Genomic DNA, 27,652 nt, shown 5'->3' on the forward strand with positions numbered 1-27,652 from the left:
AGGGTTTCTTTTATTTCTGGTTGGAGTTTGGAGCCAGCCCTGGTCCTTCCTTGGAGACCTCGGAGGAGATAAGGGCTCTGTCTTTCCTCTGAGACCCCGGAGTGGTGGCAGAGCCACCTCTGCCTCCAGTCGAAGGAGCCCAGCTCTCCCTGCTGCTTCTCACAGAATGGCTTGGGATGGAAAGGACCTCGAAGATCATCCAAGGGCAGGGACACCACCCACCAGATCGGGTTGCCCAAAGCCCCATCCAGCCTGGCCTTGAACACCTCCAGGGATGGGGCACCCACAGCTTCTCTGGGCAACCTGTGGCATGGCTTTTCTAGCCCAGGCATGGCTTTGGTAGGAGCACACTAAGTATGCACGAGTCTGTTCCGAACATTTTTATTGTATTAGCAAAATATCAGAAGAGATATAAGCCTGGTCGGTAAAATCGGGCTTCGTTTGGGGTGTAGGCACACCGGGTGGCGGAGTGAAACACACACACGTATCTCCACGTGCACGAAGGGGCCCAGAGGCACAGCAGCCAGTGAAACCTCAAGAACCTCATCACAGACACAGGCACCGTGGTCCTGCTTCTCCCAGGAGAGCATCACTTCCATGGTCCGGGCTGCCAGCACCACAAGGAGTCAGAGCTGGAGCCCCCTCGGTGTGGAACATGGCACGGCATGCAGGGCAGGGGCACTGCCCGGCTCTCTTAAATAGTACCAAAAAATGCATACAAAATATCTCAGAAATGCTTTTATAAGAGGAAAAAAAATCACCAGAGGTGATTTCCCATGAAGCCACGGAGTAAAGAGAATGTGAAATGTGTTCATCTGATTCGTGTCCATATGGAACAATGCCAGGGTATGATGAAATGTGATTTCTGTCTTACATACCCTTGTATAACCACAGGTCTAAGAACAGAGTGGTTAACGTATAGAGTTCTTGTACCTTGCAAAGGAATGGTCCAGCAATCCGTGTCAATAGGGGATAAGAACAAAGGGGATCAGAATAACTGCTAACTATTGGGACTGCTGCATGGGACGCTATGCAAGTCTCTGATATCTGGCCAGGAGATTAAGGAGAAGGGGAAAGCTGAAGGACGACTAAAAGACAAAGGTTGCAGGGGACGCTGCACAAGTCTCTGACATCCAGCCAAGTTGGACAAAGGAGAAGGACAAGAGGGAGGAAGACTATGAGCCTTCAGCACGAGAGACCCCCAGAGACCCCCAGAGGGACCACCAGAGACTGATAGGCATGCTCCAGTAGGAGGGTTTGGATTCCGGAAACTAATTATAATAAACCTGTTTTTTTTTTAGAAGTAGTAATGAATATGTATCAGCCTAGGAGCATAAAAACCAGCTGCTTGATGTAACTGGTGTGCGTCTTGGTGGAGCAGAGACTCCCGGCGCACCCAGCTCTGTTTGCTTACCTTTATTTCCTTAATAAATTGTAAACTTTGATTATAACCCTATTTGGGACTTAGCCATTTATTACAAGAACAAGCCATCGACGTGAATAATAAAACCACATCGTCGGAGACAATTCCCACGGCTCTCTAAGCGACTTTGGCTGATTGCAGGGCCTTGTGAATGTTGATGATGGTGAAAAATTCTCTCTGTAAGTCTGCAGGAACAGAGGAGCCTGTTAGAGCGGGCTGGACATCTGCCCCTTGGTCCTGGGAAGCCTGCCCCTGCCTCTCCTGCTCTGCGGAAGGGGGGAGATTCCCCCAGGGCAATCCCCCTGGGAAGCCAGGTGGTATTTATTTATCCCCATCACCAAACACGTGCCCACACCAAATTATGGATGTGGGGACTGAAGCACAGCGAGAGAAGAGCAACTCGCATGGGAGCTGCTGTGGGGCAAAGCCACAGCTGGGATGTGGGCACCCTGCTGGCCTGCAGCATCTTCCTCTGATGCCCAAGGGAACGCAAGGAAAGTTCCTCGTGGCTGGGCCTGCAGCCCTGGGCACCCTCCTCACCCTGTCAGCCACCCTCTCGCACCCCCAAAACGGGGAGGAAGGAGTGCAGGACCTGCACGAACAGCCCCAAAGCCGTGCCCGCGGCCATACCTGGCAGCTTGCCGTCCAGCTGGTCCCACGGGCAAAAGACCAAGCCGAGAACGCTGGAAAAGTCCTCCTCCAGCTTCCTGGGGATCTGCTTCTGCAAGCGCCAGGCAGCCAAGCACATGAGCAGGGGACAGGGCTGAAGCCCCCCAGTCCCTCCCAGTGCCCGTGGGGACCCTGGGACGAGGAAAGCTCGGGGGCAGCCACCCCCCACCTCCATCCAGCCAATTCGTTGCTGCGGGTGCTGGTGCACAAGAAGGAGAGCCCAGCTCGATATTTTGATAAGGGTTAAGGATTTCCATACAGCTTTTCAGAGCAGAGCCTCTCTGGTAAAATGAGCCACAAGAGCCCACCAGGGCTGATGGGCTCCGGGGGGTGGAGGTGGCAGCTTTGAGCTCCTCTAAGCCCCTTCACCCAAACTGTGGTTAACGTGGGGAGAGGAGTGAGGTGGGTACCAGTTACAGGGAACTGCTAGACCAGTTACAAGTCTGCAGGCAGCCCCTCCAGTACAGGAGGGTCTACACATTGGTGCCTCGAGCTGAACTTGGTCCCTAGTGGTGATGTGCAATGGCTAAATGATGTCAAACACCTCTGTGCTTCTGGAGGCTGCTCTGCTGCCGAAAAAGCAGCGCCAGCAGTGGCCTACGGCATACATGAGAACCTGCTGAAGCCAACATCTCCCAAGGAAATTCCTTCCCGTTATCACACGCATTCACAAGATCCTTTTTGGAGCATTGTCCCCTACCCACAAGCACTGACCATGGCTGGAGGGAGGTCCCCAAGGCGCCCACCGTACCTGCATGTCCTGGAGGTGCCCTTTCATGCTCTCCTCGGCTCTTTCAAACATTCCTCTCTCCACCTCTCTCGTCACCCCGGTGCTAAGGATGGTTTTCATCCGCTGGAAGGCTTGTAGTCCTCTTACCGTGGCCGCCTCTGTGGCAAAGAGGGGACTGTCACACGGGCATCCAGAGCGAGGACACAGGTGGGGACAAGGGGCAGGACTTTGCTTTGGGAAAGGGACAAGAAGAGCACAGCCAGAGTCTTCTACAGAGGGAGGCCAAGCTGCTTGTGCTGGGGAGCTGATTTAACAGAGAAAAGAAGCCCCTCGTGCTCCTCAGGACGCAGAAGCACCCGTACAGATCAGCCCCGAGCTGCGGGAGATGCTGCCAGAGCCCTGCTCTTTGGGGCAAGAAACCTTCACGCACGATTTCCACCTCCTGGCTCTCATGGAAAGGACAGGACCAATTTGCATCACCGGCTTTTTTGACTCCGGGCCCAAGCCCATTTCCCTGCACGTTTCGCAGGCACTAATTAAACAGGGATGTTCCCCAACAGGAGCTCGTTATTTTTCCTCTCCGTATTTTTTTCCCCGTGCCCCACGAATGTTTCCAGAGGTCAGAGAAAGAGCAGCTGGCTGTGAGGAGAGCTCTGTTGGGGTGGCCCATCCCCAGGACACCTCCCTGCTTTGGCCCAGCAGTGCATTTCCACAACTAACTACCCCAGGAATTAAGGTGTCTTCCTAAAGCCAACGCAAGCAACTTCTGGATTTGGGGTTTTGAACTGTTTCGCTTTCCGACTGTGCCACCTACTGATAGGAAAGGAAGGAAAAACCAAAATCAGATTCAGCAGCTTATTGCTTTAGCATCCTTCCTCTCCTTCCTTCAGAGGCAGTCAGTCTAATAAGAATGAATTACTGCTAGAAAATATCCATGATTTACAAAACATAGAAAATAGAGTAAATCAAGGAAGGAATTTTCTCTATTTGTGCATGATCTGCTTTGGATTTCAGAAATCTCTCTGAGTTGATGACCAAATAACAGATAATCCTTTTGCCCCGTAGATTCCTTCGCAGCCTTTCTACAGGTAGGTGGTAAGCCTGGGCCCTTCTTCTGAGCCCTTACTGGGGTTATTCTGTGAAAATCAAAACCTCCAGGGACAAAGAGGAAAAAAACGAGGTGGCTGGTCTTACCTTCATAGCAGAGCAGCAGGTCATTTTGAATGGACGCTGCAAGGGACTGGTAGATTTCTGCTTTCCTCTGCAGGATGAATTTTTCAGCCTCAGCGACGATGAAGTCTGTCTGCAGGAGTAAGTTCAAATGTTTGCCCACCGGTGCTTCAGTCATACAAACAAACTCAGCTAACAACTTCAGAATAAAAATCTCAGAATGATGGCCTAAATATGAGGGTGTCGTTCACAGGATGACCGGGACAGTTGGTGCCAGTGGGCATCACCTTTCTGCTGTGCCCTGAATTAACACGGCAGAAGGCTGGCTGGGACGTTTTATGCCAGGACTCAGGAAAGCCTTCAGCCTCCTGAAGATCACGCTCACTAGAGACCTTGTGGAACTGCTCATGTGGCTCCTTCTCACCTCTCCAGGAGCTTGAGACAGAGCTAAGCACCTCCCCAGGTCCCACGGAGGCCGTGCTTTCCCCCTTTCCTTCTCCCATTGCTCGTTCCTGCTCGCACAGCCCCCTTCAAGGTGAGCTCACCTCCTGCTTGAGGAAATGGAGCTGGTTGCTGTCAGCCACCAGTTGCATCCCAACTTCCTGCAGTTTCTGCTGCACGGCGTTTTTGAAAGCGTCCAGGCAGATTTTCAGCGTGGAACGGGTGCTCATCTGGATCCTGTGGGGCGGGAAATTCATCGGGAAGGACAAAGCCAAAGACGGATCCTCCCCACCCAGCAGGGCAGGACGTCCATCCAAAGCCACAGACCCACAGGGAAGGGCAAAGCAAGCACAGCAGCATGGTTTCCATGCTTCCTTCGCCTTTAGCTAGACCAGACAGAGGATGTGGTTATTTTTTCTTTGCAAAGGAACAAATGCTGCACGCAATGGGTTTTCCCTTCATAAACCTGATGGGTTTATGAAGGGAAAAATAGGGAGAAAGGGAGAAAAAATGATGCTGATCAAGGCTAAGCGAGGAGCAGCTCGGTGCACTTGTCCTGACACCACAGCCTGCCCTGTTTTCCTACTAAACTGCCTCCCATTAAAAAAATAATAAACAAAAAAAAGGGAGGTTCAACCTATGTCGCACAGCATTGTGGTTAGACATTTGGAGAGGTTTCGCAGTGCAAGGCTTTGGGAGCAGGCTGCTTGGGGAGGTTGAAAGGTCCCAAAAGCGGAGGCGGGTGGGAAGCAGAGAGACAAATCCCCAGCAGCAAGGAGCTGCTCGGCCCTCCTGCTGCACCCCCGGGGCCCTGCCTGGCACCTCACCTGAACACCTCCCCGAAGCTGGGGTCGATTTTCCTGTAGATGGGCTGCGCCAGGGCGTCGTTGATGTCGATCCTGAGGAAGGTGCGGGAGGCGTACACCCCCTTCTTCAGGCACACGGCCTTCAGGGTGCGGTGGTAGCCCTGGTGCCCGTGGCTGCGCTGCGGGACGGGAGGCGCAGGCCGTGAGGCCACGAAAACAGCCCAGGAGCAAACTTGCAGGGGGGGAAGGACGGGGTTTCCAGCTAAATTTTTGGAGGCTGGGGCTGCGTTGGACCAAAGGAACCTCAAGCCAGCCCAGCAGCCGCTGCTGAGGCCTCCTTTCCACACAGCTCCTTCCTACCACCCTGGGGCAGAGGAGGTTGTTTGTTTGTTTTTTTTTTTTGGGTGGTTTTGCTTGGCTGGGAGGCAGCTGGCCAAGTCCCCACCCCAGAGATTTTTGCAATGTTTTAGCTCGTTTCACCAGGAAGGGCATTTCCACAACTTCCAGGTCACTGCCCGAGCTGCCAAGCTGCCAACATGGGCTTCCCCTTGCTGGAGGCCAACTTTTGGCTACGCCACCCCCGAGCAATGCTGCAGCAGGGCTTGTGCTCACGTCCCTGTTCCTTGCACCCCCAAGGACCAGCATCCAACGTGCTTCCAAGTGCTGCTGTTTGCATCCAGGCTCCAGGCGACAGAAAGGAAAAAGCAAACCGTGCCCCGCACATCTGCAGCCCCCCAGGACACTGCTAGCCCCCAGGGCTAGCACAGCCCCTGCCAGGGCACTGATGCCACCCAGCCCAGCAGGTCTCTTTGTCCTTTAAATTGTCCTTGGTGGTTCAAGCAGCCACCAGCCCTCATGCACAGGCAGACCTCTGGGGCTTCTTCCCAAACTAATTAGTTCTGGGATTGCAAAAACCCCGCTTTACACCCACCTTGAGGAGACTGGAGATAGTTTTATTGTATGACTTCTTCGCTTCGTCTACGCCTTCCCTGAGTGGCTGTTGGATTGGTGCAAAGCATTTCTGGATGTCTTTCTCCAAGTCAGCGATCTTCTGCGTAATGAAATCCTTCAAGTAATTTTTTTTCGCAAGCTGAGACTGAAATCAATGGACAAGAGAGGGGAAAAAATAAGCACTGAAAACACCGTGCTGGAAGCAAACATAAATAGGGCCATAAATAACCCCGCCAGCTTCCCCACCTGCCCCAACCACTGCCACCAGTGCCGCCCAGTTCCCTGGCTGCTTTCCCCAGTGTAGGGTCACCGCTCAGGTAGACCTGCACCAGAACTGTCCCCTCTGCCCCGGGGGACAGGAGGACAGCCCGGGGCTCTCCTAGCTGGGGAGGCTGCAGGAGCTGAGCTCAAGCTGTGGATATTTCGGGCTGTGGTGCCTTGATGCATTTGTCAGCCCCCTGCGAGATGTTTTGCCCGCAGGTTGTGTACGTGTCGTGCTGGAAATGTGTGATGTGAATTGCCTGCTCGAAAGGAAAGAGCCTGTCAGGAAAGAATAAACAGCGATGCTCCCAAAAGCTGCTCTGGACAAACCTGAGCATGATTGTTGGACGGGAGAGTCCAGATCAGTGAGAAAATGACCATAGCCTCTGTCGTGTAGTCCAGCAGCTTGTTCCTCTTCTGCTCGGTGTAAAACCTGCGGATGTGCTCCCTCAGCTTCGGGACCTCTGCAAGGGGCGAGAGGCTGGATTAGCAGGGGGGCAGCCCTCCTGCAGGACACCCAGGACACCAGCTCCAGCCTGGTGGTGGCCTCCGAGGAGGCTCCCAGGAGACCCTGACAGCCTTGGGGGTGCTCAGGGCTCATTTCTGCAGCCCCAATTGCCTAGTTTGGGTCAGCACTGGTCTGTCCGGGCATGGGGTGGGGATGTAGGGGCACACACAGGGCCCCCAGGACTCGGGTTGGTCCCGCAGAGCCATGCGGGCACCCTGGGGACAGGCCCAGCAGAGTGCACGAGAGGGGCACGCTTTCAAAAGAGGAGGGAAGGGGAAAGAAAGCATCCGTGCCAAACCACCAAACCAGAAGGGTTTTAGCAAAAGTAACGCCAAAGACACCTCGCGTGGCTTTGACCCAACTCCACGTTAAGTGCCACGCTGCAGTGCTTGGAGCAGTAAAATCTCCAGACCCAGCCCTAAGAACACTATAGATCGGCATGGCACGTACTGCGTGGTTCAGGAACTGGCCAAAAAATCTCAATATTCTGCCTGCCATGAATGGCTGTGAACCCTGCACAGCCTGGCTGGGCTGAGGGGATCCTCTCCTGACTCTGAACTATTTGAAGCGGGGGAGGTGGATGAAGGGAAATGCCCAAGGACCTCTCCAAACCCGTGCACATATATCACATGCATAAAGCTGACTATTACCTGTTTCTTCCTTGCTGAGTGTATTCCCCTGCCAGTACTCGCGGGCACTGACCGTGTACACGAGGTCAGGCTTGCACACAACCTCAGAGTCGCTTGGAAGTTTTTTCTGAAACACACACACGCTGGGTTTGTTTCTGCAGCATAATTTGATCTGGGCTCTTCTTCTTTATGAGGCGAATGCTGAATCAGGGGGGGTCCCCATCACCAAAGTCCTGCATTTCTTGCGTATGCAGCGGAGAATTAAACTGGAGATGATTAGGAAGACCCGTTGGACCCAAACACAGAGGAAAAGAAAGGTTTGTAGTAAGCAGAAGCTGCTAGGTGGTGACCAGACTTCAAGGAAAATGTCTATTAATAATAACAGGCAATGTCTATTCACAATAACCACGACAAGAATATTGTAGTACAGGCATGCACCCGACTTTAAAAGGAACAGATCCACGACACAGATAAATTCTGTCCAGGCTCTCCAAGCTACTTTACCATGAGGGTATTCTTCATCATTTGGCTCTTCTCTTGTTTCACTGTTTCATTCCTTTCTAGGATGGCATCATGTTTATTTATCTACGTTGGGGAAAGAATGGGATTTATTACTGACATTTTCTGGCAATGCTAAATAGATCTCTGATTTTTTTTTTTTTAAGGCCAAAGGGACTGTCCGGGACAGTTTCTCCCTAATATAAGACAAAGAACTACACAGAGTTTTTGGTTTCTTCAACAAATCCATCAGTTCTGCTCAAGTGACACTGAATCACACGGGAACCTCTCCCCTTTTCTTAAATGACCCAAAAGGGACGAAGAAGCTTAAGATTATACTCACATGGTCTCTATTTTTTTCCCTAAAAAGATAAAAAGGCAGAAATTACACATTTGATTGATTTTAGAAGGTCCTGTAAGGAGAAGGGGAGGAGGACCACGTGGCATCGCCCACCCAGCACCCCTGCACGGAGCTCGGGCTCCGGCAGCCCCTGGACCTTGGCTTGTTCCATTACTTTTTGTACTCCTCTGGATCCAGCTCATCAGACTTTGTGACCACCAAGGAAATGTCCCTGCACATCCCGCTCTGGAAAGCCTTCATGCCTTCCTTCAGCAGCATCTCATGGGTTTTTCCTCCCAGAATACGTTCAAAGGAGTTGACCACCCAAATGATAGAGCATTTGTTGATGTTCTGCAAGGGGGAGGAGGGGAAGAAGGGCCATAAATAAAGGATACGAAACATCAGCAGAGAGTAAATACAAGAGATGCTGAGCACCTTTAATTCTCATTAACTCTGGTGAAGAACTGGGATGTGCAATCTTTGTGCTTCCAGCCAGAGACCTCATGCTCCCATCACGAATTCCTACAACCCAGGACTGCAGCCGATGGGGGTTTGGGGTGGACACCAGTGCTTGCCCTAGTAGGGTGTCTGGTGACAGCACAGTACCAGGAGGGAAGGAAACTAAAGATGGGATCAGCACCTGCAGGGCCTCTTCTTGTAGCACGCTACCAGTTAGAACAGAATTAATTGGTTTCAGTTAGAACAGAATTAATTTTCTTCCTAGTAGCTGGTGGAATGCTGTGTTTTGGCTTAGAATGAGAAGAGTGCTGATAACACCCCGATGTTTTAATTGTTGCAGAGCAGTGCTTATACCAAGCCAAGGACACCTCAGACTTTTGCTCTGTCCTGCCAACAGGCAGGCTGGGGGTGCAGTAAGAGCTGGGAGGGGACAGACCCAGGACAGGTGACCCGAACTAGCCAAAGGGGTATTCCATACCATCTGACGTCATGCTAAACAACATATAGGGGTGGCTAGCCGGGGGGAGGGGGCCGGACTGCTCGGGGTTAGGCTGGGCATCGGTCAGCGGGTGGTGAGCAATTGCATTGTGCATCACTTGTTTGTACATATTATTATTAGTAGTACTATTATCATCATTGTATTATTATTATTATTATTATTATTATTTTCCTGTCTTATTAAACTGTCTTTATCTCAACTCACGGGCTTCACTTTCCATTTCTCTCCCCCGTCCCAGAGAGGGAGGGGGGAGGGTGAGCGAACGGCTGCGTGGTGTTTAGCTGCCAGCCGGGTTAAACCACGACAGAGAGAAATGCTTTTGGCCTTTGGTGCCATCTCCAAGCAGGGAACTGCACCACTTCTGAGCTGGAAAATGCAGTAGCTCAGGTGTGCAACACTAAAAAGCTGCTCTGGACCTTCTGCTGAGAGGGTTTCCCTGTTCCCCACAGCCCCACGGTGGCTCCCAGCTCTCTCCATCACCGATGAGCAGAGAGCAGCGCCTCTTCCCTCCTGCCCCACACCACAGCTGGCCGGTCACCTCTTTCCACATCTCGTCCCTTTTGGCGTTGAAATCTCCTGTCCCTGGGATATCCACGAAGATGACGCCTTCTGGAATCATTTGTGAATCTGGGACGGTCACTTCCACATTTTTGATCAGGGGCCAGAGCCGCGTTATGTCTTCTTCTTTGCTGTTTGCTGGTTTTGGGCTGCTCTGACTGCGGATATACGGACCCATTTTGTCCGAAAGGTCGTTAGCCTGGGACACAGCAAGGGAAAGAAGCAGTGCGCCTGCTTAGCAAAGAACCTCAGGGACACCAAGAAACGCGAAGATTTGCTGTGGCTGGCCGTGATACCCAAAGCCTTGTGCCCAAGGTGCAGGCACCAGGACGCAAAGAGGGGTCCCAAGGTCACCATGGGTGGAACAACCCAAGAAGACCAGGCTCTCCCCTTCACGGTGAAACCAACAAACAAAAATGGGGACGAGCTGTCACCTTCCACCGTGGGCGGGCAGCAGGAGGCCCCAGGAGTCCCCTCCGTGATTCTGGGATCCCGTGCAATACAGGAGCTACTCACTGTTGTTTCCTTCAGGAGAATACATCTTGACGGGGGAATAGAGACAGCGGGTTTCATCCCGCACAGCTCTTCGTAACTCTTCGTCTCCGCTTCTTCCCCGTAGATAGCAGAGATCTTCAAAGCAGCCTCGCTTCTCTCGTGGTCGTCCTCGCTGTCTTCGTCCGGGTCCATAAGCTCCACCAGACCCTTTAGCTCTTCCTTCCACTCCTGTTGGGACAGAAGAGGTCATGGCTGGGGTGCCTGGAAGGGGGAAAAGGGCCTGACAGGACCACCAGGGGACAACAGCACATGGGGACAGCAGGGGGACAAGGCAGCAAGGAAGAAATTCAATTGCTTGGTCCCTCCGTGCACACCCAGCTCAAAGGGAACGGGGTCTGGTGCCCATCACTTCTCTGGGGTCATTTTGGCCACTGGGGTCACTTCTCCCCCAAACACCTTCCAGAAGGCTGCAGAAGCCTTTTAGGTCTCCTTTCCTTTCCCCCAAAAAATAGCAAAAATAGAGATCTTCTCCGTGCCTCGTCCGTGAGGAGGTGAATTTTGGCCTCGTGCTGTTTGCCGCGGCTTGTGTTGATCTGCACCACGCAGGATGTGCAGGCTGCGCTCCCGGACACCGGCAGGAAGAATTTTTTGTCTATGATGGCATTCAGCAACGTGCTTTTCCCCGCCCCGGTGCTGCCGAAGAGGCCGATGTGAATGGGGTCCAGCAAGATGTCTGGCTTCAAGCCCATGAGGCGGTTCCTGAGGGCAGGGAGAGGGAAAAAAAAAAAAAAAAAAAAAAAAAAAAAACATTTTAACTAACTCCCACGGGCTTGCGCTTTTCAAAAGGGTGAAACTAACTTCTTTTCCTACAAGATTTGAGCTGGGATTTGTGAGATCCAGGATAAGCCCCATGTTGGGTTCAGGGACAGGTGCCCAGCAGCATGCTGCACATCACATCAGCTCCAGCCTCCTCTCGGTACCGTCTGGGTTTGCACCTTCTGATGGGCTTTTTATAATGGGATTTATTTTTGATTTTATGATTTCATCCCATCAGGAACGGGGCTCACTGCCCCTGGGGAGGGTCCCTCTTGGACCAGTGAACCTGGACACCCCGGGACACCCCCATGGATGCGGTGTCCTCCTGGGCTGCCCAGCAGCACGACACCCCCTGCATGCACCAGCCGAGGGAAAAAACCTTTGAAATGGAGTCATCCCGCAGTCAGCAAGGTTCCCAAATATTCTGAAATATCTCCTCTGCCAGAGATTTCTGCTGGCTTCAGAGTCCTTCTGTGTGCCAACAGCTCTGGGCCACCCCTTCCCAGGCAAGGACCAGGGGAACAAACGCCAGGCAACTCACTTGAGGTACTCGATCCCATTCCTTGTCTCGGGCAGCCTGTGCTCAGGGAGGAACTGCAACAGCTTCCTGGAGGACGCCTCCAGAGCAGCTTTTAGTTCGTTTTGCAGCTTTTTACCTGCAGGGAGGGTCAGAAGTCAGAGCAGCCCCGATAGAGCTCCCTAGGGAGACATCACGAGCCCTGTACTCACAGGACTTCAGAACCTCTTGCTCCTGAGAGCAACTGAGTTGTGTTTTTGCAATAAGAGATGTTTTTGCAGTGGGAAATTCCTCTAACCTTGCATATTCAAAAGAGATTGTGTGGCAGAGCAGTGGGGAGTGTGTGAAGCAGAGGAGGGGAAGGTCCCCCTGTCCCAAAGTAAGGAGGATAGCTAAGAAAAAGGAGGATGAGCAGTACGAAATTAGGAAAAACAAAAATCACGAGCCCTCTGGTCACGAGAGAAGGAGGAAAAAATAAAAGGGAAAGGAGAAATTAGCAATTGGTCAAATAAAATTGTACATGCATGGTATAGAAGGGCATCGAGTAGGTTGTGAACCTGCAGTACTCAGGCAGTGAGGAAAGGGGAGAAATCAGCTGTCGGGTAATAGGGGATAAAAGGTTAGGATAAACTTTTTCTGTGCGCTCCTGCTTACAGGACGCCCATCATTAATCACAAATAAAAGAGCTTCACAGAAGATCCTCTCTAAGAAAATCATTGGGATTTTTCTCACACTCTCCATCCTCGGGATTCTGGTCTCTCCTGAACCTTTTCTTTTTCCTGGCAGTCTCCTCCAGTGAGTCATCGCCACCACCTTGTCAGAGGGAAGGGGATTTCTGGTTAGTGTGCCTGCCTGCTCAGCCTCTCTGGGGGCGTTGTGAGCTGGGGATCCTTCCTGACAGCACCTTTACCGCCCTCATCTATCAGCCTCGCCTGAGAAATGCCCAGCTCATGAGCTAAGGAGGGATTTATTCCTAATATCTAACCCAAACCTGCCCTCTTTTAGCTTAAAGCCACCCCCCTTGTCCTGTCCCTACCCCCCGACAGACCATCCCTCCCCATTTCCCTGGGAGGTCCCATCTCGGGGAGATGCTGAGCCCTTCTCCATCGTATCCAGGCCCCTTCTCCATGGGGTGCACCTCGAAGGGAGCAGCACTGCAGCACCCAGGACTCGTTCCCGGTGCTGTTCACGGTGACACCGAGCTCACCGTGTGCCATGGGTCCTCCTTCTGCCATCAGGATGGAGAAATGCAGAGCTGGGATGAGCTCGGGCAGGCAGCCGGGTGCTGTCGTGGGATGGATGCACGCAGGTGGTGGCCCCAAAAAAAAGGACAGAAACACTGCAAAAACCTCCTGAGGGAGAGAGGAGCACAGTCACCGTCTGCATTACCTTGAGATGACACCACCAAGGCTTCATGCGGGTCCAGAGCAGGACTTTGGGAGGTTTTTGTGCTTCTGGCTTCTTCACAGGACACCACGGCTTAGCCTTAAGGTGCCCCCAGGAGCAGGCTCAGCCCCACGCTCCGGGTGGGCACACGATGAACGTGAGGATGGCAGGAGACAGAAACACACCAGGGACACCAAGGCTGATAAAACGGGCAGCCTCGAGAGCAGATGGAGAAATTATTTTGAGCAGATGCCACCCAGCACCCCGTGTCCGTACGTACCTGCCCCACGTGTGCTGCTGGCCACGGCACACCAGGAGAAAAGAAGCAACTGTCGCTGAAAACCTGGGCTGCAGGAAAAAAAAAATAGTTTCTAGGATTATCCTTGCTCTTTTATACCCTGTATCCTTTTTTTTTTTTTTTTTTTTTGGTGCTTTTGATTAGCATTTTTTTTCGCCTGAAAACACGTCAGGTAGGGCAGCTGTATGCTACAAGGAAATGATCACGCAGAGTAAATCATCAAACAATTTGCCTAGAAAACAGAAAGCAAAGCAGCACCCACCTTTTGTGACTCCAAACCGGTGACACCTACACAGCACAATCTTGGACGAACGTGTGAATGCCGAGGTTACGATTCTGTTAATTTGCTTTTCCAAGAACGCAGGTTTTTAGGTTGAGTCAGATTAGAGCTACTACAAGAAAACCAACTCCAACGATTTGTACCAGAGGTACTGAGAGGCTGGAATATTTTTCCTGGAGAGAAACCCTTCCCCGGACTTCTGTCAGTAGGCACAAGGTGCTGTTAATTAATCAGGTTATTAGCAGAGAATACATGATTTAGACAGCAGAAGTCTATCACAAGAGCAGATTCAATATACATAAGATTATAAAATCTTTGTTTCAGAGTCGAAGGCTTACCCAAAACACCTCTCCAGCAGCAGAAATGAAACTTGGGTTTCGAAACCCAGGGCAGCTCCAAACTCCTCCTGCAGGGCAGGGGCAGGGGCCAGCCCATCCCTTGAGTCATTTATGTCCTCATCTGCTTCCTCCTCGCACTCTCTCAGCCTGTAAATGCTGGCTGCTCTGCCGAGGGCTTTTTTTTTGGGTCTCGAGGGCTTTTTTTTGGGTCTCGAGGGCTTTGCTCAGGTCTCGGTCACCCACTGGGGAGCTACAGGGGATGTGGAGCTGGCACCCACCCGGCTCCAAGGGCTGGTGAAACACCAGGAATTGGGAAATCCCAGGAATTGGGCACAGGTGCAGGAGCCCCTGTGCCTTTTCTCCCCAAGAAAGGGACCTGTGTCCCTGTCCCTGTCCCCTGGTGCGTGTGGGGACCAGCAGTGACACCCGTGTGCCCCTGCAGCAGCTCAGCCACTGCCTCGCTGGTGCACTGCCTGCTCGAGCAGCAAAATAAACACAAAATTCACACTTCTGTGGCCAGTTCTTGGCCACAGCACCTGCCCAGGGTCGAGGGAAGCTGAAACAAGCAGGACCCAGAGGACGAGGAACTCCCTGTGCCAGCTGAAGGTGCCAAAAGTCAAAACCCCTCTGCCCATAAATGCGTTGTCACCACCCAGCAAGAGCAACCCCAGAGGTGTCATGATTTGTTGCTGGTGTCCTTTATCCCCTGCCTTGCCCCCCTTGGTGTCCCTTGTCCCCTTGCCCCACTGGCACCATCCCAGGCCTTGCAGTGGGCTCCAGTCCCCGTGCCCAGCCCTGACTGGGGACACCGAGCCCCTTCTCTGGTCCCCAAGGGCTGGGCACCTCCACTGCACGCACGTCGGGGCTGAGCACACACCGTTTGGCTCTGCTGGAAGAAAGGTTTTTATTGAGATATTGGCTTGGACAGGAGACATTTGGAGCGGGCACATTTTGAGGGGACAGGGAGTGACCACAAGAAGTGGCTTCCAGGCACCGCAGAGCCCTGCCAGCTCGCAGATCAGAGCCAGCCCCCATCAGAGGGCACAGACCAGAGCTGGGGGTGCAGCCACTGAGGACCGTGAGCTTTTGGGGTGTCCTGAGAGCCCCAAAGTCAGTAGAACACCTTTTCCAGGTAGGTGTTCAGGAACATCCCCGTGGGGTCCAGCTTCTCGCGGACAGAGCAGAATTTGGGGAAGGCCGGGTACATCTTCTCAAAGTCCTTCCTGGTGCAGCTGTGGGCCTGGGGGGAGAGAAAAAAAGAGGGGGCTGCCCATGGGTACAGCCTGCCAGGAAGCCCCCCTGGGTAAAGCCACACACGGAGGGGCTGCACCGCAGCTCCTCGGGGCACCCATCTCCCTCTGGGGCTCTCCTCTGAGCCTCTCCCAGCTGCAAAACCCCCACCAAGAGACAGAAGGACCCCCCCGAAATGTGAGGACACTTCTACCTTTGCCCAGTGCGGTCTCCCACCGTACTTCTTCATGATGCCCTCGTAGGTCAGCCAGTAGTTGAGCCGGGGCACGTTCTTCCCGTAGGGCCTGAGGGACAGGCAGGGGGGATATCATCGGGGGCCATGGAGGGGATCGCACACCCTCCCCCAAAAAATGCTCCCCCAGGGGAGAAGGGCAACCCCAGGGACCCGTTGCTGGCTTTTTGGCCAGCACCAAGAGATGGAAACCCTCATGGAACCATCACAGCAGTGCCCAAGGCCAGGCTGGATGGGGCTGGGGGCAGCCTGGGCTGGGGGCAGGGGTCGTGCCCATGGCAGGGGGTGGCACTGGGGGGCTCTGAGGGCCCTGCCAGCCCAAACCCCACCGGGTTTCTGTGATTCCATGCCACCAGCGTGGTGCTGGCTGAGCTGTGTGCTGCTGGTGGCTCCCTGGGCACGGCTCCTGGTGCTCCCCAGCACAACCTGGGCAGCAGGAGAAGAGAAGAGAAGAGAAGAGAAGAGAAGAGAAGAGAAGAGAAGAGAAGAGAAGAGAAGAGAAGAGAAGAGAAGAGAAGAGAAGAGAAGAGAAGAGAAGAGAAGAGAAGAGAAGAGAAGAGAAGAGAAGAGAAGAGAAGAGAAGAGAAGAGAAGAGAAGAGAAGAGAAGAGAAGAGAAGAGAAGAGAAGAGAAGAGAAGAGAAGAGAAGAGAAGAGAAGAGAAGAGAAGAGAAGAGAAGAGAAGAGAAGAGAAGAGAAGAGAAGAGAAGAGAAGAGAAGAGAAGAGAAGAGGCTCAGCTCACCTGTACATGATGATGTTCATGTAGCAGCTGTCCCGCTGGAAGCAGGGACTCAGCCAGATCCCGTCCCCCCGAGCGAAGCGCACCTCCACGGGATAGTGGGCCACCATCTTCGGGTTGTTCTCCAGGGCGGCCTTCAGCTCCAGCAGGGCTTCCTTCGTCTTCTCACTGCCCAGAAGTGGCACAGTTAACGCCAGATCCCTTTGGGTTCAACCCCCCCAGCTCCATCCCTGGCCCCATGCTAACTCAGGGCACGTCCCAGCACCCCCCTCCCACCGCTGTGCGCCCCGGGATGTGGTGTGACGTGGAATTGGTGGCCCGGGACAAGGGTGGCAAATGTCCCCGTGCTATGCTTGAAGCTGGAAATGGTGCCACCAGCCAGGAGCCTTTCCCCATGGCCTTGCTCCTGCTCCGTGCACCATGAGCTGGGGCAGAGCCCGGGCAGGGGACGGCGTTTGGGGTTTTGGGGTGGCCTGCGGAGCCCTTTACATGGGGATGGCCCAGTCCTGCACGTGCTGCTTGAAGCGACACTCGTAGTTGAAGATCTTGTAGCTGACGGCAACGTTCTCCACCCGGGAGCTGAAGAGGAGCCAGAAGAAGAAGCGGTTGATCCAGCACACCAAGCTGGGCACGAAGGTGCTGCGGGGGGAAAGCAGGAGGTGAGACCCCGGTGCCAGGGCAGGGAGGCAGCTGAGGAGCCCCAAATCTCATCCCAGGGGTGCTGGGCAAAAGGGAGCCACCCTGGGGCTCAGGGCTTTTTTAGCTAAAAGCTCGCTCTCTGCTGCAAACCCTCGGCACGCTGCTCCTGCTGTGTGCACACGAGAGGGCAGTGCAGCCCCAAGCATCAGCCCCAGCCCTGCTGCTCCTGCACAGGAACCCTCTAGGAGGGGAGCAGGGAGCCTTCCTCATCCTCTTCCTCCCAGGGGTGGCTGGATGGGGTGCTGCGGGACACAGCCCTGCCCTGCCACCATCCCGGGGACACCCGGCAGCACAGATCGTCGTGCAGAGGTGCAGGGGACGGAGCTGGATGAGGAAAAAAAAATGGAGAAAACCCACCCAAATCCTGGGTGCTGCCCGGATGGTGCCCTTACCTGATCCAGAGCAGGAACTCCAGCAGGTAGTAGCCAACGGCATAATCCCAAAACCAGCTGGCAGAGGAAGAGGGGGGCTGCAAAGCCAAGCAGAGGATGATGATGATGGTCATTAGGGATGTGCAAGGACGGCATCCTTCCCCACCCCACTGGGGAGCACGGGTTCAGAGAAGGGCACCCCAGAACCCCCAGATCTCCATCCCGTGAGGAAATATGGCCAGAAAATCCAAAATCCAGTCCCAGAAGGAGAGCAGGATTTGGGAGGGGGGTGCTGAGGGCTTGCAGAGCCCCAGCTGTGGCCGTGCCGAGGGATGCGGCTTTGGGCACGTCTCCAAACTCCCCTTCTGCCTTCCTGCTGGGGCCCGGCAGCACCTGCCTTGTTGGTGGGGTCCTGGTAGATGACGCTGACGTTCTCGCTGTGCGGGAACCACAGGAATCGGAAATATTGGGATCTCTTCAGGTGGTCCTCCAGGTGATCCAGCACCTGCAGCAACCAGAGGGAACGGGGCCTGGAGGGAGCCGGGACGCACACACAGCCGGGATGTGCGGCGTGGCCCCATCCCAGAGGTGTCCCCTGCTCCGAATGCAGAGTCACCAAATTATTCATAAAGACACAAAAAGGAGCTTTAGGAAAAGCAGCTCTTTAAAGACACCGTGGGCGAGCTGCCTGCTGGCAGCCGAGGACAGCGAGGAGCGGGGAGGCGCAGAGGTGACAGCCGGGACGATGCCGGTGACGGGGCTGGGGGTGGCTGCAGCCCCAGGACAAACTCGGCTTTGCCCCAGGGACATGGAAAACGAAATCCCCAAGGAAATTTTTGCCTGACCCAGCAGCTCCTGCAGAAATGGGCAGGCACACCAGCCCTCGTCCCTGCTCTGTGCAAGGATGGCTCGCCCTGGGCACGGTGCTCTCAGCTGGGGCTCCATCACCTTTCAAGCAGCCTCCCCGTCCCCAGCTCCTCTCCCCTCCTCTCCTCCTCCATCGCTTCCAGCTTCTCAGAAAGGCTCAAAGACAACCCGGAGGCTTTGCTCCAGGAATTCACTTGACATAAAGGGGGAAGCGTGCAGGGAGCAGTGACCCACGGACATAACCCCGGGGAGGTCAGGGCTGCTCGCTTCCAGATGGGCAGTTGGTATTAACGAGCTATTAATCAGCAGGCCGGGCTGTTTTAGCACCCAGCACTTTGCTGTGACCCCTCCGTAAGGTTACGGCCATCGTGCACTCGCGTGGTGCTGGTGGGACGGCAATTAGTGTTAATTAACAACCGAACGCTGCTGCCAACAGCTGCACATCTGCACTGCTCGCAGAGCCACGAGCTCGCTCCAAGAAGGTCCCAACGCAGCCCGTTTTCTGGCTGGAAAAATCCTTATTTCCAGCTCCTTGCCTCCCCACGGGAACAGAGGGTTGTGCAAGCAGAGGCAGGAGCCACGACCACGCGTTTTGACCCCCTCGGTGCAGGAACAAGTGCACCGAGGAGCTAAAACAAGTGGTGGAAAGTAGGGTGCAGCGGGCAGCAGCGCTTTGCAGCCTTCCCAAGGTGATCCTGCTTGTCTTCCCGAGCCAAAAATAAATAAATAAATAAAAAAGCAAATTGCCAGCAGGGCGACCTTTAAAATGTGCGCCTTTGATCCCTCTGATAGAGCCAGATCGCTCTGAAGAAAATAAAGCCGTCGGCTTCGTAGGCTAATTGCAGCAGAGCCGAGGGCAGCGAGCTGGCCGGGAGTCCTTGGGGACGCTGCCGGCCGCCTGGGCTGGAGGCAGAGGTTGGCAGCGGAAATCTTTGCGCTGTTACGTGGCCAACACACGCAACGGAGATGGCCCTGGAGCACGAAGAGACCCCGGGGGATTTGCTGAGCTTCGCTTCCCTCCCGGAACAAACCCCTCTGCTGCGCAAAGGCCGGGTCAGAGCACGCTGCTTGCCTTGTGCTGTCCATCAGAGCAAAGCAGGAGAGCCGGGGAGCACGGGGAGCTCGTGGTTTGGGGGAGGAGGTGGGTGCTGAGCCTCTCCCCGTTGCCTGTACCCCACTTGGAGATCATTTTCCATGCACCAAGGGCAACGCCAGCCCAGGAGGGACCAGGTCAGGCCCTGCACTGCGAGGGGATGCACAAAGATTTGGGCACCGGGTGGCTGTGGGGGACCTGGGCTTGAGGGATGCGCCCCAAGGATCTGGGACACGTTTACACGGGACACACCACGGGGCTCGGGGGGCCTCAGGTGTGCCACGAACCCCCCTTGTCCGCGCCTTGATCCCGGTCACCACGGGCAGCCAGAGCAGCTGGGAGTATTCCAGGGATGGAGAGGATCACGAGGCCAGGAAAGAAGGCATGCAGATCTTACATAACCGCAAATCCAAGCCCGGCTCCTCTGACACATATATTATTTGCAACGTCTTAGATAACTCGGGCTTAAATATTTCAGGCAACCTGCTCCCTTGCCATTATTCTCTTCCGCTTCGCTGGGCCGCTCGACATGAAAGCCCGGAGATCTGGAAGCGAGCGAGGAGCAGCGACAACGGGGGATTGATAATGGCATTAATATTTATCGAGTGCATTCCTGCTTCGCCCTCCTGACAGCCCCGAGGGACGGGGAAAGACACGCCGGCCCCGCGGGGCCGAGGGCATGCCCTCAGCCTGGCCCCTGCTCGGCACAAGGCTCCAGCTCCTCGCTAAAAGGCAGATTAGGAGGTGTAAAAGCTTCCTCCAGCTGGCACCCCGCCGTTGCTCAAGGCGAGATTTGTCCTTAGGAGAGCTCCAGGGCAGTGCCAAGCCACCCTGCACACCCCTGGTGCCCCGGGGGGAACGGGGAGGGCACGCTGTGGCTGGACCAGGTGTCTCCAGAGGCACCTTCCAACCTCGGCCACTTGGAGATAATGTGAGATTTGGGCTGAGGAGAGGTGCCCGAGCCTGGCTGAGGATGAAGCCACGATTTGCTGGCAGACCCTGCCACATTGAAGTGCCACGGCACACCGGGGCAGCCGCAAGCACTTCCCAGATAAGACACTCCCGAGCCACGAAAACACAAACTTGTGGCTTCTGCAGCTGCAAACACCTGCAAGGAGCTCGCTGCGGGCTGCCAGGGCACACTGAGAAATATCTCCGGGGGTTGCTGTGCTCCTCCAGCTTCCCTGCCTGCCTCCTGGGCTAAACGAAGCCCTGCAGTGCTGCAGCAGTGGTGACAGCACTGCAGGAGGAGACACCAGGGGACGTGCACGGATCTCCCCGTCCTCTTCCTGGCACTTTTCGAGGGCCACCGGGTTGCTTAGGATTGGGATTTACAAAGCCACCCCTGCAGGAACACGTTCAATTCACACTCCTGGAGGTGCTCGAGCCACCCCAACGGGGCGCTGAATAATTCAGCCCTCGAAGCATTACGGGCGGCACTTCTCCGAGCCTTGCTGATCAATTCTGCAGCGAATCCTGCTGTTTTGGTCCAAGGAGCATCCATTTTTCATGAGCCCAGCTCAACCAAGTTCTGTGCCGTCGTTGGCCGGGGCTGGAACTGGGCCTTTGGGACTGGGAACTGGGATGAGACAACGGCTGGAGGTGCTGCTGAGGTTGACGCACCAGCGGGGGTGTCAGGCCTCGCAGGAGGACAAAGACAACCAGAAGCTGACTCAAATCCAAGCTCCAGGAGCGTTTTGCTTTCCATCACCACTGTTTTTTTCCTTCCTGCTGGATGCTGTGCCTCGGTTTCCCCATCCAGCAAGGTAACTCCTTCCAGCGAGCCCCGTGGTGTTGGGAGGCCACCAGGACTCCCAAGGGTCTACGTGCAGGTGGTGCTGTGCTCTTGGCTTTAGCCCCCAGTGATGGGGGTGACCTGGGACACGCTCGGAGCCAACCATGGGGTGCTCAGCACCCGGTTGAGGAGCTCGCCCCATCCAACATCCCGGCACCACGGGGGTGGGAGGGCTCTGAGGAAACGCAGCCAGCAGTTAGGAGGAGTTCATATAATGGCAGAAATGGGGAAAGTTGGTTTTGCTGTGTTCCCAGGAGGAAAGGGTTCCTCGGAATTGCTCTCCAAAAATGCCCACAGGGCCTTCAAAAGGCTTTCTGAAGGATCAGTCTGCATCACTCCCACCATAGCAGGGTCTCAGGGCCGTGCCAGACCCTGATCTATGAAAGACCAGGTCAAAACCCTCCTCAGGAGGTCTTCTCCACTGGGGGGGTCCCAGATGGGGCAGCCACCAGTGCCATACACCCCAGTTGAGGTGATTGGGATCTTTGGTAAGACGGAGACAGCTGAGGCCAGTAGTTTGCCAACATGGGAAATCATTTAAAGGGAGTTTTCCACCGTGGGGCTCCATGCAGCTCTGTGGCTGGGTGCTGAGAAGGGATTTCTTATCCCCAGCGTGGTTCCTCTCACATGCAGCTCCAAAAAAAAAAGATTTAAACCCTGGGAGATGAAGAAGCCCATCCCAAAACCAGGCAGCTCTCACACACGAGAAGGGCTGGAGGTAAGACTGAGAGCACAAGGTGCTCTAGGACCATTTCAGGTGGCCCGTCCTTCGCTGGGAGAAGCGAGGTTGTGTGCAGGGGACGAGCCAGGACCCCAGGGGCTGAGTCAGGCCGGGATAAGTGATGCTGAGAAGCGAGGATGATGCTGCAGAGCCACAGCTCCTTTTCTCTGGGCTGAGCAGCTTCACCCCTGTGCCTTCCCCTGCGGCTCTCCCCTCTTGCCCGGCTCCCCTCTGCCCATTTCTCCTGCCGGGAGCTTTGCCCAGCCCCACGGAGCCCTACCTCGGTGAGGGTGGAAGGGAAAGCCACCTCGTGCAGGTGGAACTGGGGCACGCACTGGAAGGTGACGGTGAGCACGACGCCCAGGCAGCCGAGGTGCAGGCGGGCGGCCTGGAAGATGTCCGAATTGACGGACTCGGAGCACTCCAGGACGTCCCCCGAGGCCGTCAGCAACGAGAGAGCTACGACCTGCCATGAGGAGAGGAGAGCCATCAGCAAGCACTCGACCTGGTGTCCCGTCACCAGCCCCGAATCTCGCATCCACCCCAAATCTCACGGCTGGGGGCTGCGCCAGGGTGATCTCTGCTGAGCCAGGCCCCACCAGCCCCAATCCTGCCCCTTCTGATGTGGTGGCATAAAAGGATCCTTCTCTCCCTGGGGATGCTAGGAAAAGCCATGAGCTGAAGAAATAAATCTCCCCCAAGTGACTTCACCTCTCCACACCCATTAGTGGGGTCACCGTACAGGTTTTGAGCTAGGAGCGGGGCATTTTCATAACTGTCTAGTTAAAAACCAACCTGGGCACTGCAGAGAGTTGGTTTGGGGGTGAGCTCCAATATTAGGACTGCTTTTCCTTTGGTACAAACTATTTTGTTGGGTTACAGGACCATAAAGCATAGGGACAGAGGAGCCTGGGGCTGGATCATGGTGTTTTAGGGTCCTGGGGAATGAGCTGGGCTGGCCTGTGGGGGGGATATGGGGACTCTGCTCACAGCAGCACCCCAGGGGCAGGGTCCTTTCTGGGTCAGGCTGACCAGCCCCAGAGCAGGGATGATCCCCAGAGGCACCGGTCGATGTCCCTGCATCGAAACCATCCCCTGGGTCTCACCTGGGTGGGGAGGATGCCGTGCTTGATCCCGGTGTTGTGCGTCCCCGTCCCAATCACACCGGCTGCTGCCACCTCGGAAACGGCTCCCAGACTGCGGGCAAAGGGGCTGGGTGAGCACCTCAGCCTCCTCCTCGGGACAGCAGACATCCCAAAGCAACACGAGGAGAGGATTCTCCCACAACCCTTCTAGGATATTCCAACGTTTGATTGCCATTTGCTGTCAAAAACTCATTCCCAGCCCGATTTCACCGACCATCAGCCTCCTTTGGCCTCCTAGAGCTGCCTGTTGTTGGCCTCCACCCTGTTCAAGGGAGAGGAGCTCTCATCTTATTCATGGAATCACAGAATCCTAGACTGGTTTTGGTTGGAAGGGACCTTAAAGCCCACCTGGTTCCAGCCCCCTGCCATGGGCACGACCCCTGCCCCCAGCCCAGGCTGCCCCCAGCCCCATCCAGCCTGGCCTTGGGCACCCCCAGGGCTGGGGCACCCGCAGCTCCTGTGGCAGCCTGAAACAGGAAGGATTTCCTCCTAATTTCTAACCTAAACCTGCCCTCTCTCATCCTTTTTAGGGTTGGGGAGCAGCGTTTTCCTTCATGACACAGAACACACCAGGCAGGTGGGTGCAGCAGGAGAAATATCAGTGTGGGGTGAAGGCTGCCCTCATCCTGCTCCGAGGCAGGATCAGCTCCTCTATTTTGGGGTTTTGCATTCTGCAGGACCCCAGCAGAAACCAGATCCCAAAGCAAAAAGCCCTGTTCTGCTGTAAAAGCTCTCCAAGCAGCCCCGATTTGCTGTGTCCCACCATTTGACCCGGGGCAAGGACGGCCACCTGGGGGACACCCAGGAGCAGCCCCGCACGTGTCCCACTCACTTGGCCAGGGCCAGCCCGTGCTTGCTCAGCTCCACGTTCAGATCCGAGAGGAAGATGCCGCCTTCCACCGTCACCTGCTGCTTCTCCTTGTCCACCTGCAAGGGACGGGCACGGGGACGGGCAGAAGAGGAGCTCCCCAAGGCACGCTGCTCCTCCCGAGGCGACAGGAGAGCTCCATCCTGAGCTGCTGCCCCTCTCAAACCTCCTCCCAGCCCCAAAAATCACCCAACCCAATGGTGACACCGGTTCCTGCCCTGCTCCTGGTGCCTCACGGGCATCCCCTCTCCCTCGCCAGGCTCGTGGCAGTCAGCAGACAACCCCAGCAAAGTGGCTCAGCCCTGCCCCGCCAGCTCCTGCTACAAGGACAGCTTCTGGCTCCGTGCTGCTCGCCCTGCTTCTGGCAGGCAGAAGCTGTCGGGGGGAGCCCTGCCTTCGTTAATTGTTGCTGTTAATTACCAGTAATGATCCAGAGCTCAGAATCTGCTACGGTCAGGATGTCTGCATCCTTGGCTGCACACACACCCGTGCAGGCATGCAGAAACACACGCATGTAGATGCACACACACAGTGTTTGTAACCAGCTGGCCATGCAGCCCCAGTAAGAGCCCAGTAAGAGCCCGGTAAGAGCCCAGTAAGAGCCCAGTGCTCCCTGCTCCCCCGAGGTCTGGATGCAGAGCACAGACCCCCAGTGGTCCTCATTCTCCCCGAGGTGCTCAGGACGTGATCCAGAGCCCCCCAGCAAGAGCTGTGCCCTTCACAGCATCATCGGAGGGAGCAATCCCCCTCCCTGCTGCAGGGACATTTCCTACCCGACACAGACGTGGACCCGGGGACCACGGACACCCAGATGGGTGCCAAAAGCACCTCTCCAAGCTTGCATCCAGCACGCCAGGAAAGGCTGAGCTGCCAGAGGGCTCCTCTCCACCAGCCGACAGGGCTGTGATGAGGACAAGGGGCTGAGGTTATGCCCCAAGGAACACATCCTAGGAAGACGTCTTCAGCTCCTTGTAGTTTTATAGCTGCTCCATACGCTTCCCGTGCACAGGGAATGCTTTTTTTTTGTGGGGGAAATGCCCATTCCCCAGTCTCGTAGCAGCATTTTCAGGGGTTGCTTTAGGAAAACTCCCCTCTCATCCCCTGCCCCAGGTGTGGCGGTGCCCGTGTAATGCCCAGCCCTCGGTGGCCACCCCAAAAATGGCTCAGGACCACCTGGCCCAACGCAGATCTCACCTTGAGGATCCTGTTCATCTTCCCCATCTGGATCATGAAGTCGTCGGTGCAGGCGATGTCGGAAGGCGAGTGGCCGCCCCCCACCACCTTCACCCTCTTGCCCCGCTGCCGGGCCATCTCCAGGATCTGCGGAGGACACAGGGAGAAGGGCAGAGACCCCGACCTCCGCCCTCACCTCCGACACCACCTTTACACTCAAAATTCACCCGCTGGGGTTGAAAAATTTGCCCCCCAGAGCCCAGATCCCTCTTGATGCAGCCCTCGGGACCACCCCAAAATGGCGATAACCCATCGGGGCACCCTGTGGGGCCGCAGTTTTTCCCTGCCTGCTTTCTCCCGGTGCCTGCCCCTTACCTCCCGGACCTCCTCCACCGAGGTGGGCTGGAAGTAGAGCTCCGGGCAGGAGCCGTAGGTTTTGGCCCAGTTCTGGAACCTGACTCCTCCTTGGCCGTGAACCTGGAAAAACCAAATCCAAGAAATGAAGCAGTGCCCCCCAGAAACCCCCCCAATGCCCTTCACACAGCCCCATTTCCCCATCAAAGCCCCTCTTCCCGGGGCCAGGTTCCCCAAGGCCTGGCCCTTTGGGGTCTCAGGGGTCACCCCGAATCCATGGGGTCCCAATGGTGACGTGAACAGGCCACTGGGCCTGCTGCAGCCACCCAGGCCCATACTGGGGACATTATGGACATAAATACACATGGAGCCTTGCCCTCCCTCTTCGTGTGGCCCTTCTGGGGACATATATATGGACATAAATACATATGGAGGCCTGCCCATCCCATTTCCATGGCCTCTTCTCCTCTGCTCTGCTTCCCCCTGCCCGTGGCCGGCCTGGATGGGGCTTGGGCAAGGAAGGAGCTGATATGGGGCCAGGAACCGAGCCCCAGAGGAGATGGTGAAGGAATTATTTACGATTAGGGTGGTGAGGCCCTGGCGGAGGCTGCCCCAAGGAGCTGCGGGTGCCCCATCCCTGGGGGTGCCCAAGGCCAGGCTGGATGGGGCTGGGGGCAGCCTGGGCAGGGGGCTGGAAGGAGGTGATTTTTTCGGGTCCCTTCCAACCCAAACCACTCCAGGATTCAGTGATTCCATGCTCCGTGCTGCCCCAGCAGACATGTCCCAGCTCAGCACCCTCACCGTCCTCTGCCTCCTTCCTTGTGTCCCTTCTCCTACCCCCCCTTGTCTCATTTTCCTTCCATCCCTCTCTCTGATGCATTCATCTCCTGTGCAAAGACCCCAAATCTGGCCAAACTGCCCCAACAAGCAGCAGGGGCTCTCCCAGGGGGGTCCCAGCCCCTGCCACCCCAATGCCCCCTTCCCAATCCCGCAATCCTTCCCCCAAAGGCTTTGCAGATCTCCCAAAAGGAGATCAGAGCCCTCGGGGCAAGGAGGCTGCCTGAGTTCATAGGGAGAGGGAACAGGCAGGCTCAGAAATCTGTGGGTTAGGAAAAAATAGAAAAAAAAAAAAAAATAGAAAAAAAAAAAGGAAAAAAATAGGAAAAATCAGAAATCTGTGGGTTAGAAAAAAACCACTAGAAAAAACATTCCTGCTCAGCAGCCGGAGCCTGACCTTATTTCGTAGGAATCTGCTGCCTTCCCTCCCCCCTCTCCTGATAAACCTTCCTTGTTTCTCGTCTCATCATTTAATTTGCTATTAAATCCCCGTCGAAGGTCGCAATAAATAAAGCCCTTCACACGCCTGCACCTCCCTCCCCACCTCGAGCGATTGGAAATCCACCCCCCAGCTGGGTGGGCTCCCCCCTTACCATGCTGCCGGCCTCCTGGAGCTGCTGCTGGAGGTGGGGGGACGTGGGGGTGATGTGGGGCGGCGATGTGGGGTGACGAGGATGGATGATGTGGGGCGATGCAGGGTGGCGATGCAGGGTGATGATGCGGGGCGATGATTCGGGGCGATGGGGGGCAGCGATGTGGGGTGATGTAGGGCGATATAGGGTGATGTAGGGTGATATAGGGCGATGTGGGGCTGCTCCTGCTGCCTGGGTTGGTGAGCAGCTGCTCCGCAAGCCTGGGGTCAATGAGTAACAGCCCCGCACCCAGCTCTGCAGGGGGAGGAGAGGGGCTGCGCCCTTCGCCCCAGGCAGCTGGGGGGGAGCCGGGCTCGTCCTACAGGGCTGCTGCGAACCCTGGGGCTCTGGGAGGAGATTCCTCCATGTGAAGGCACGGCATTCCCTGGAGCAGCAGTCGAAAGGGGCAATAGGGAAAAATCCTGCCACGTCTGGGGGCTGTGTGATACCCCGTAGTGTGTGCATGGGGAGCCAGGTTTGGCCTCCGAGCATCGCCTCTCCACGTGCACTGGGGTTCTTCCACCACACCTCACACGCTCACCGTGCACCCAAAACTCGCTCCCCGTCAGCAGAAGGGGAGGCAGGACCCGAGCAGGGGCTGGCAGCAGCTCCCCCGTCGCCCCTTTTCATCTGAAGGACGGATGGGCGAGCGAGGAGCGGCGCTTGCACGGCGAGGCTGCGCTTTGGTGATAAGAAAGCTGGCCCCTCATTAAGGGAGGATGATAACGAGTCACCCGAGCTGCCAGCACCCGCAGCAAGGTGACCCACGGGGGGCTCAGGCAGGGAGCGCTGCGTCTGCAGGAC

The 27,652-nt window shown here is 55.6% G+C and overlaps 2 protein-coding genes across 2 annotated transcripts; both read right to left on the reverse strand.

Moving 5' to 3' along the window:
* Nucleotides 1-280: 280 nt before the first annotated feature.
* Nucleotides 281-14,031, reverse strand: LOC309876213 (nuclear GTPase SLIP-GC-like). The gene is made up of 20 exons (XM_082756217.1): nucleotides 13,717-14,031; nucleotides 13,437-13,504; nucleotides 12,978-13,122; nucleotides 12,503-12,583; nucleotides 11,795-11,909; nucleotides 10,974-11,196; nucleotides 10,459-10,665; nucleotides 9,923-10,141; nucleotides 8,602-8,777; nucleotides 8,430-8,448; nucleotides 8,093-8,173; nucleotides 7,610-7,715; nucleotides 6,782-6,915; nucleotides 6,171-6,335; nucleotides 5,261-5,418; nucleotides 4,538-4,670; nucleotides 4,017-4,125; nucleotides 2,844-2,980; nucleotides 2,054-2,144; nucleotides 281-1,608 (listed from the first exon to the last, which is right to left on the reverse strand). Exons 3-20 carry the CDS (start codon nucleotides 13,003-13,005, stop codon nucleotides 1,541-1,543), a joined length of 2,250 nt encoding a protein of 749 aa, XP_082612343.1. The 5' UTR covers nucleotides 13,006-13,122; nucleotides 13,437-13,504; nucleotides 13,717-14,031; the 3' UTR covers nucleotides 281-1,540.
* A 926-nt stretch (nucleotides 14,032-14,957) lies between these two features.
* On the reverse strand, nucleotides 14,958-26,940 carry LOC309875884 (L-gulonolactone oxidase-like). The gene is made up of 12 exons (XM_082755659.1): nucleotides 26,810-26,940; nucleotides 25,401-25,502; nucleotides 25,047-25,172; nucleotides 23,817-23,911; nucleotides 22,946-23,036; nucleotides 22,120-22,305; nucleotides 17,761-17,868; nucleotides 17,385-17,461; nucleotides 16,783-16,932; nucleotides 16,297-16,461; nucleotides 15,517-15,607; nucleotides 14,958-15,312 (listed from the first exon to the last, which is right to left on the reverse strand). Exons 1-12 carry the CDS (start codon nucleotides 26,810-26,812, stop codon nucleotides 15,184-15,186), a joined length of 1,323 nt encoding a protein of 440 aa, XP_082611785.1. The 5' UTR covers nucleotides 26,813-26,940; the 3' UTR covers nucleotides 14,958-15,183.
* Nucleotides 26,941-27,652: the final 712 nt, after the last annotated feature.

This window comes from Aythya marila (assembly GCF_965140915.1).
Source record: "Aythya marila genome assembly, chromosome: 3".
Lineage (NCBI taxonomy): Eukaryota > Metazoa > Chordata > Aves > Anseriformes > Anatidae > Aythya > Aythya marila.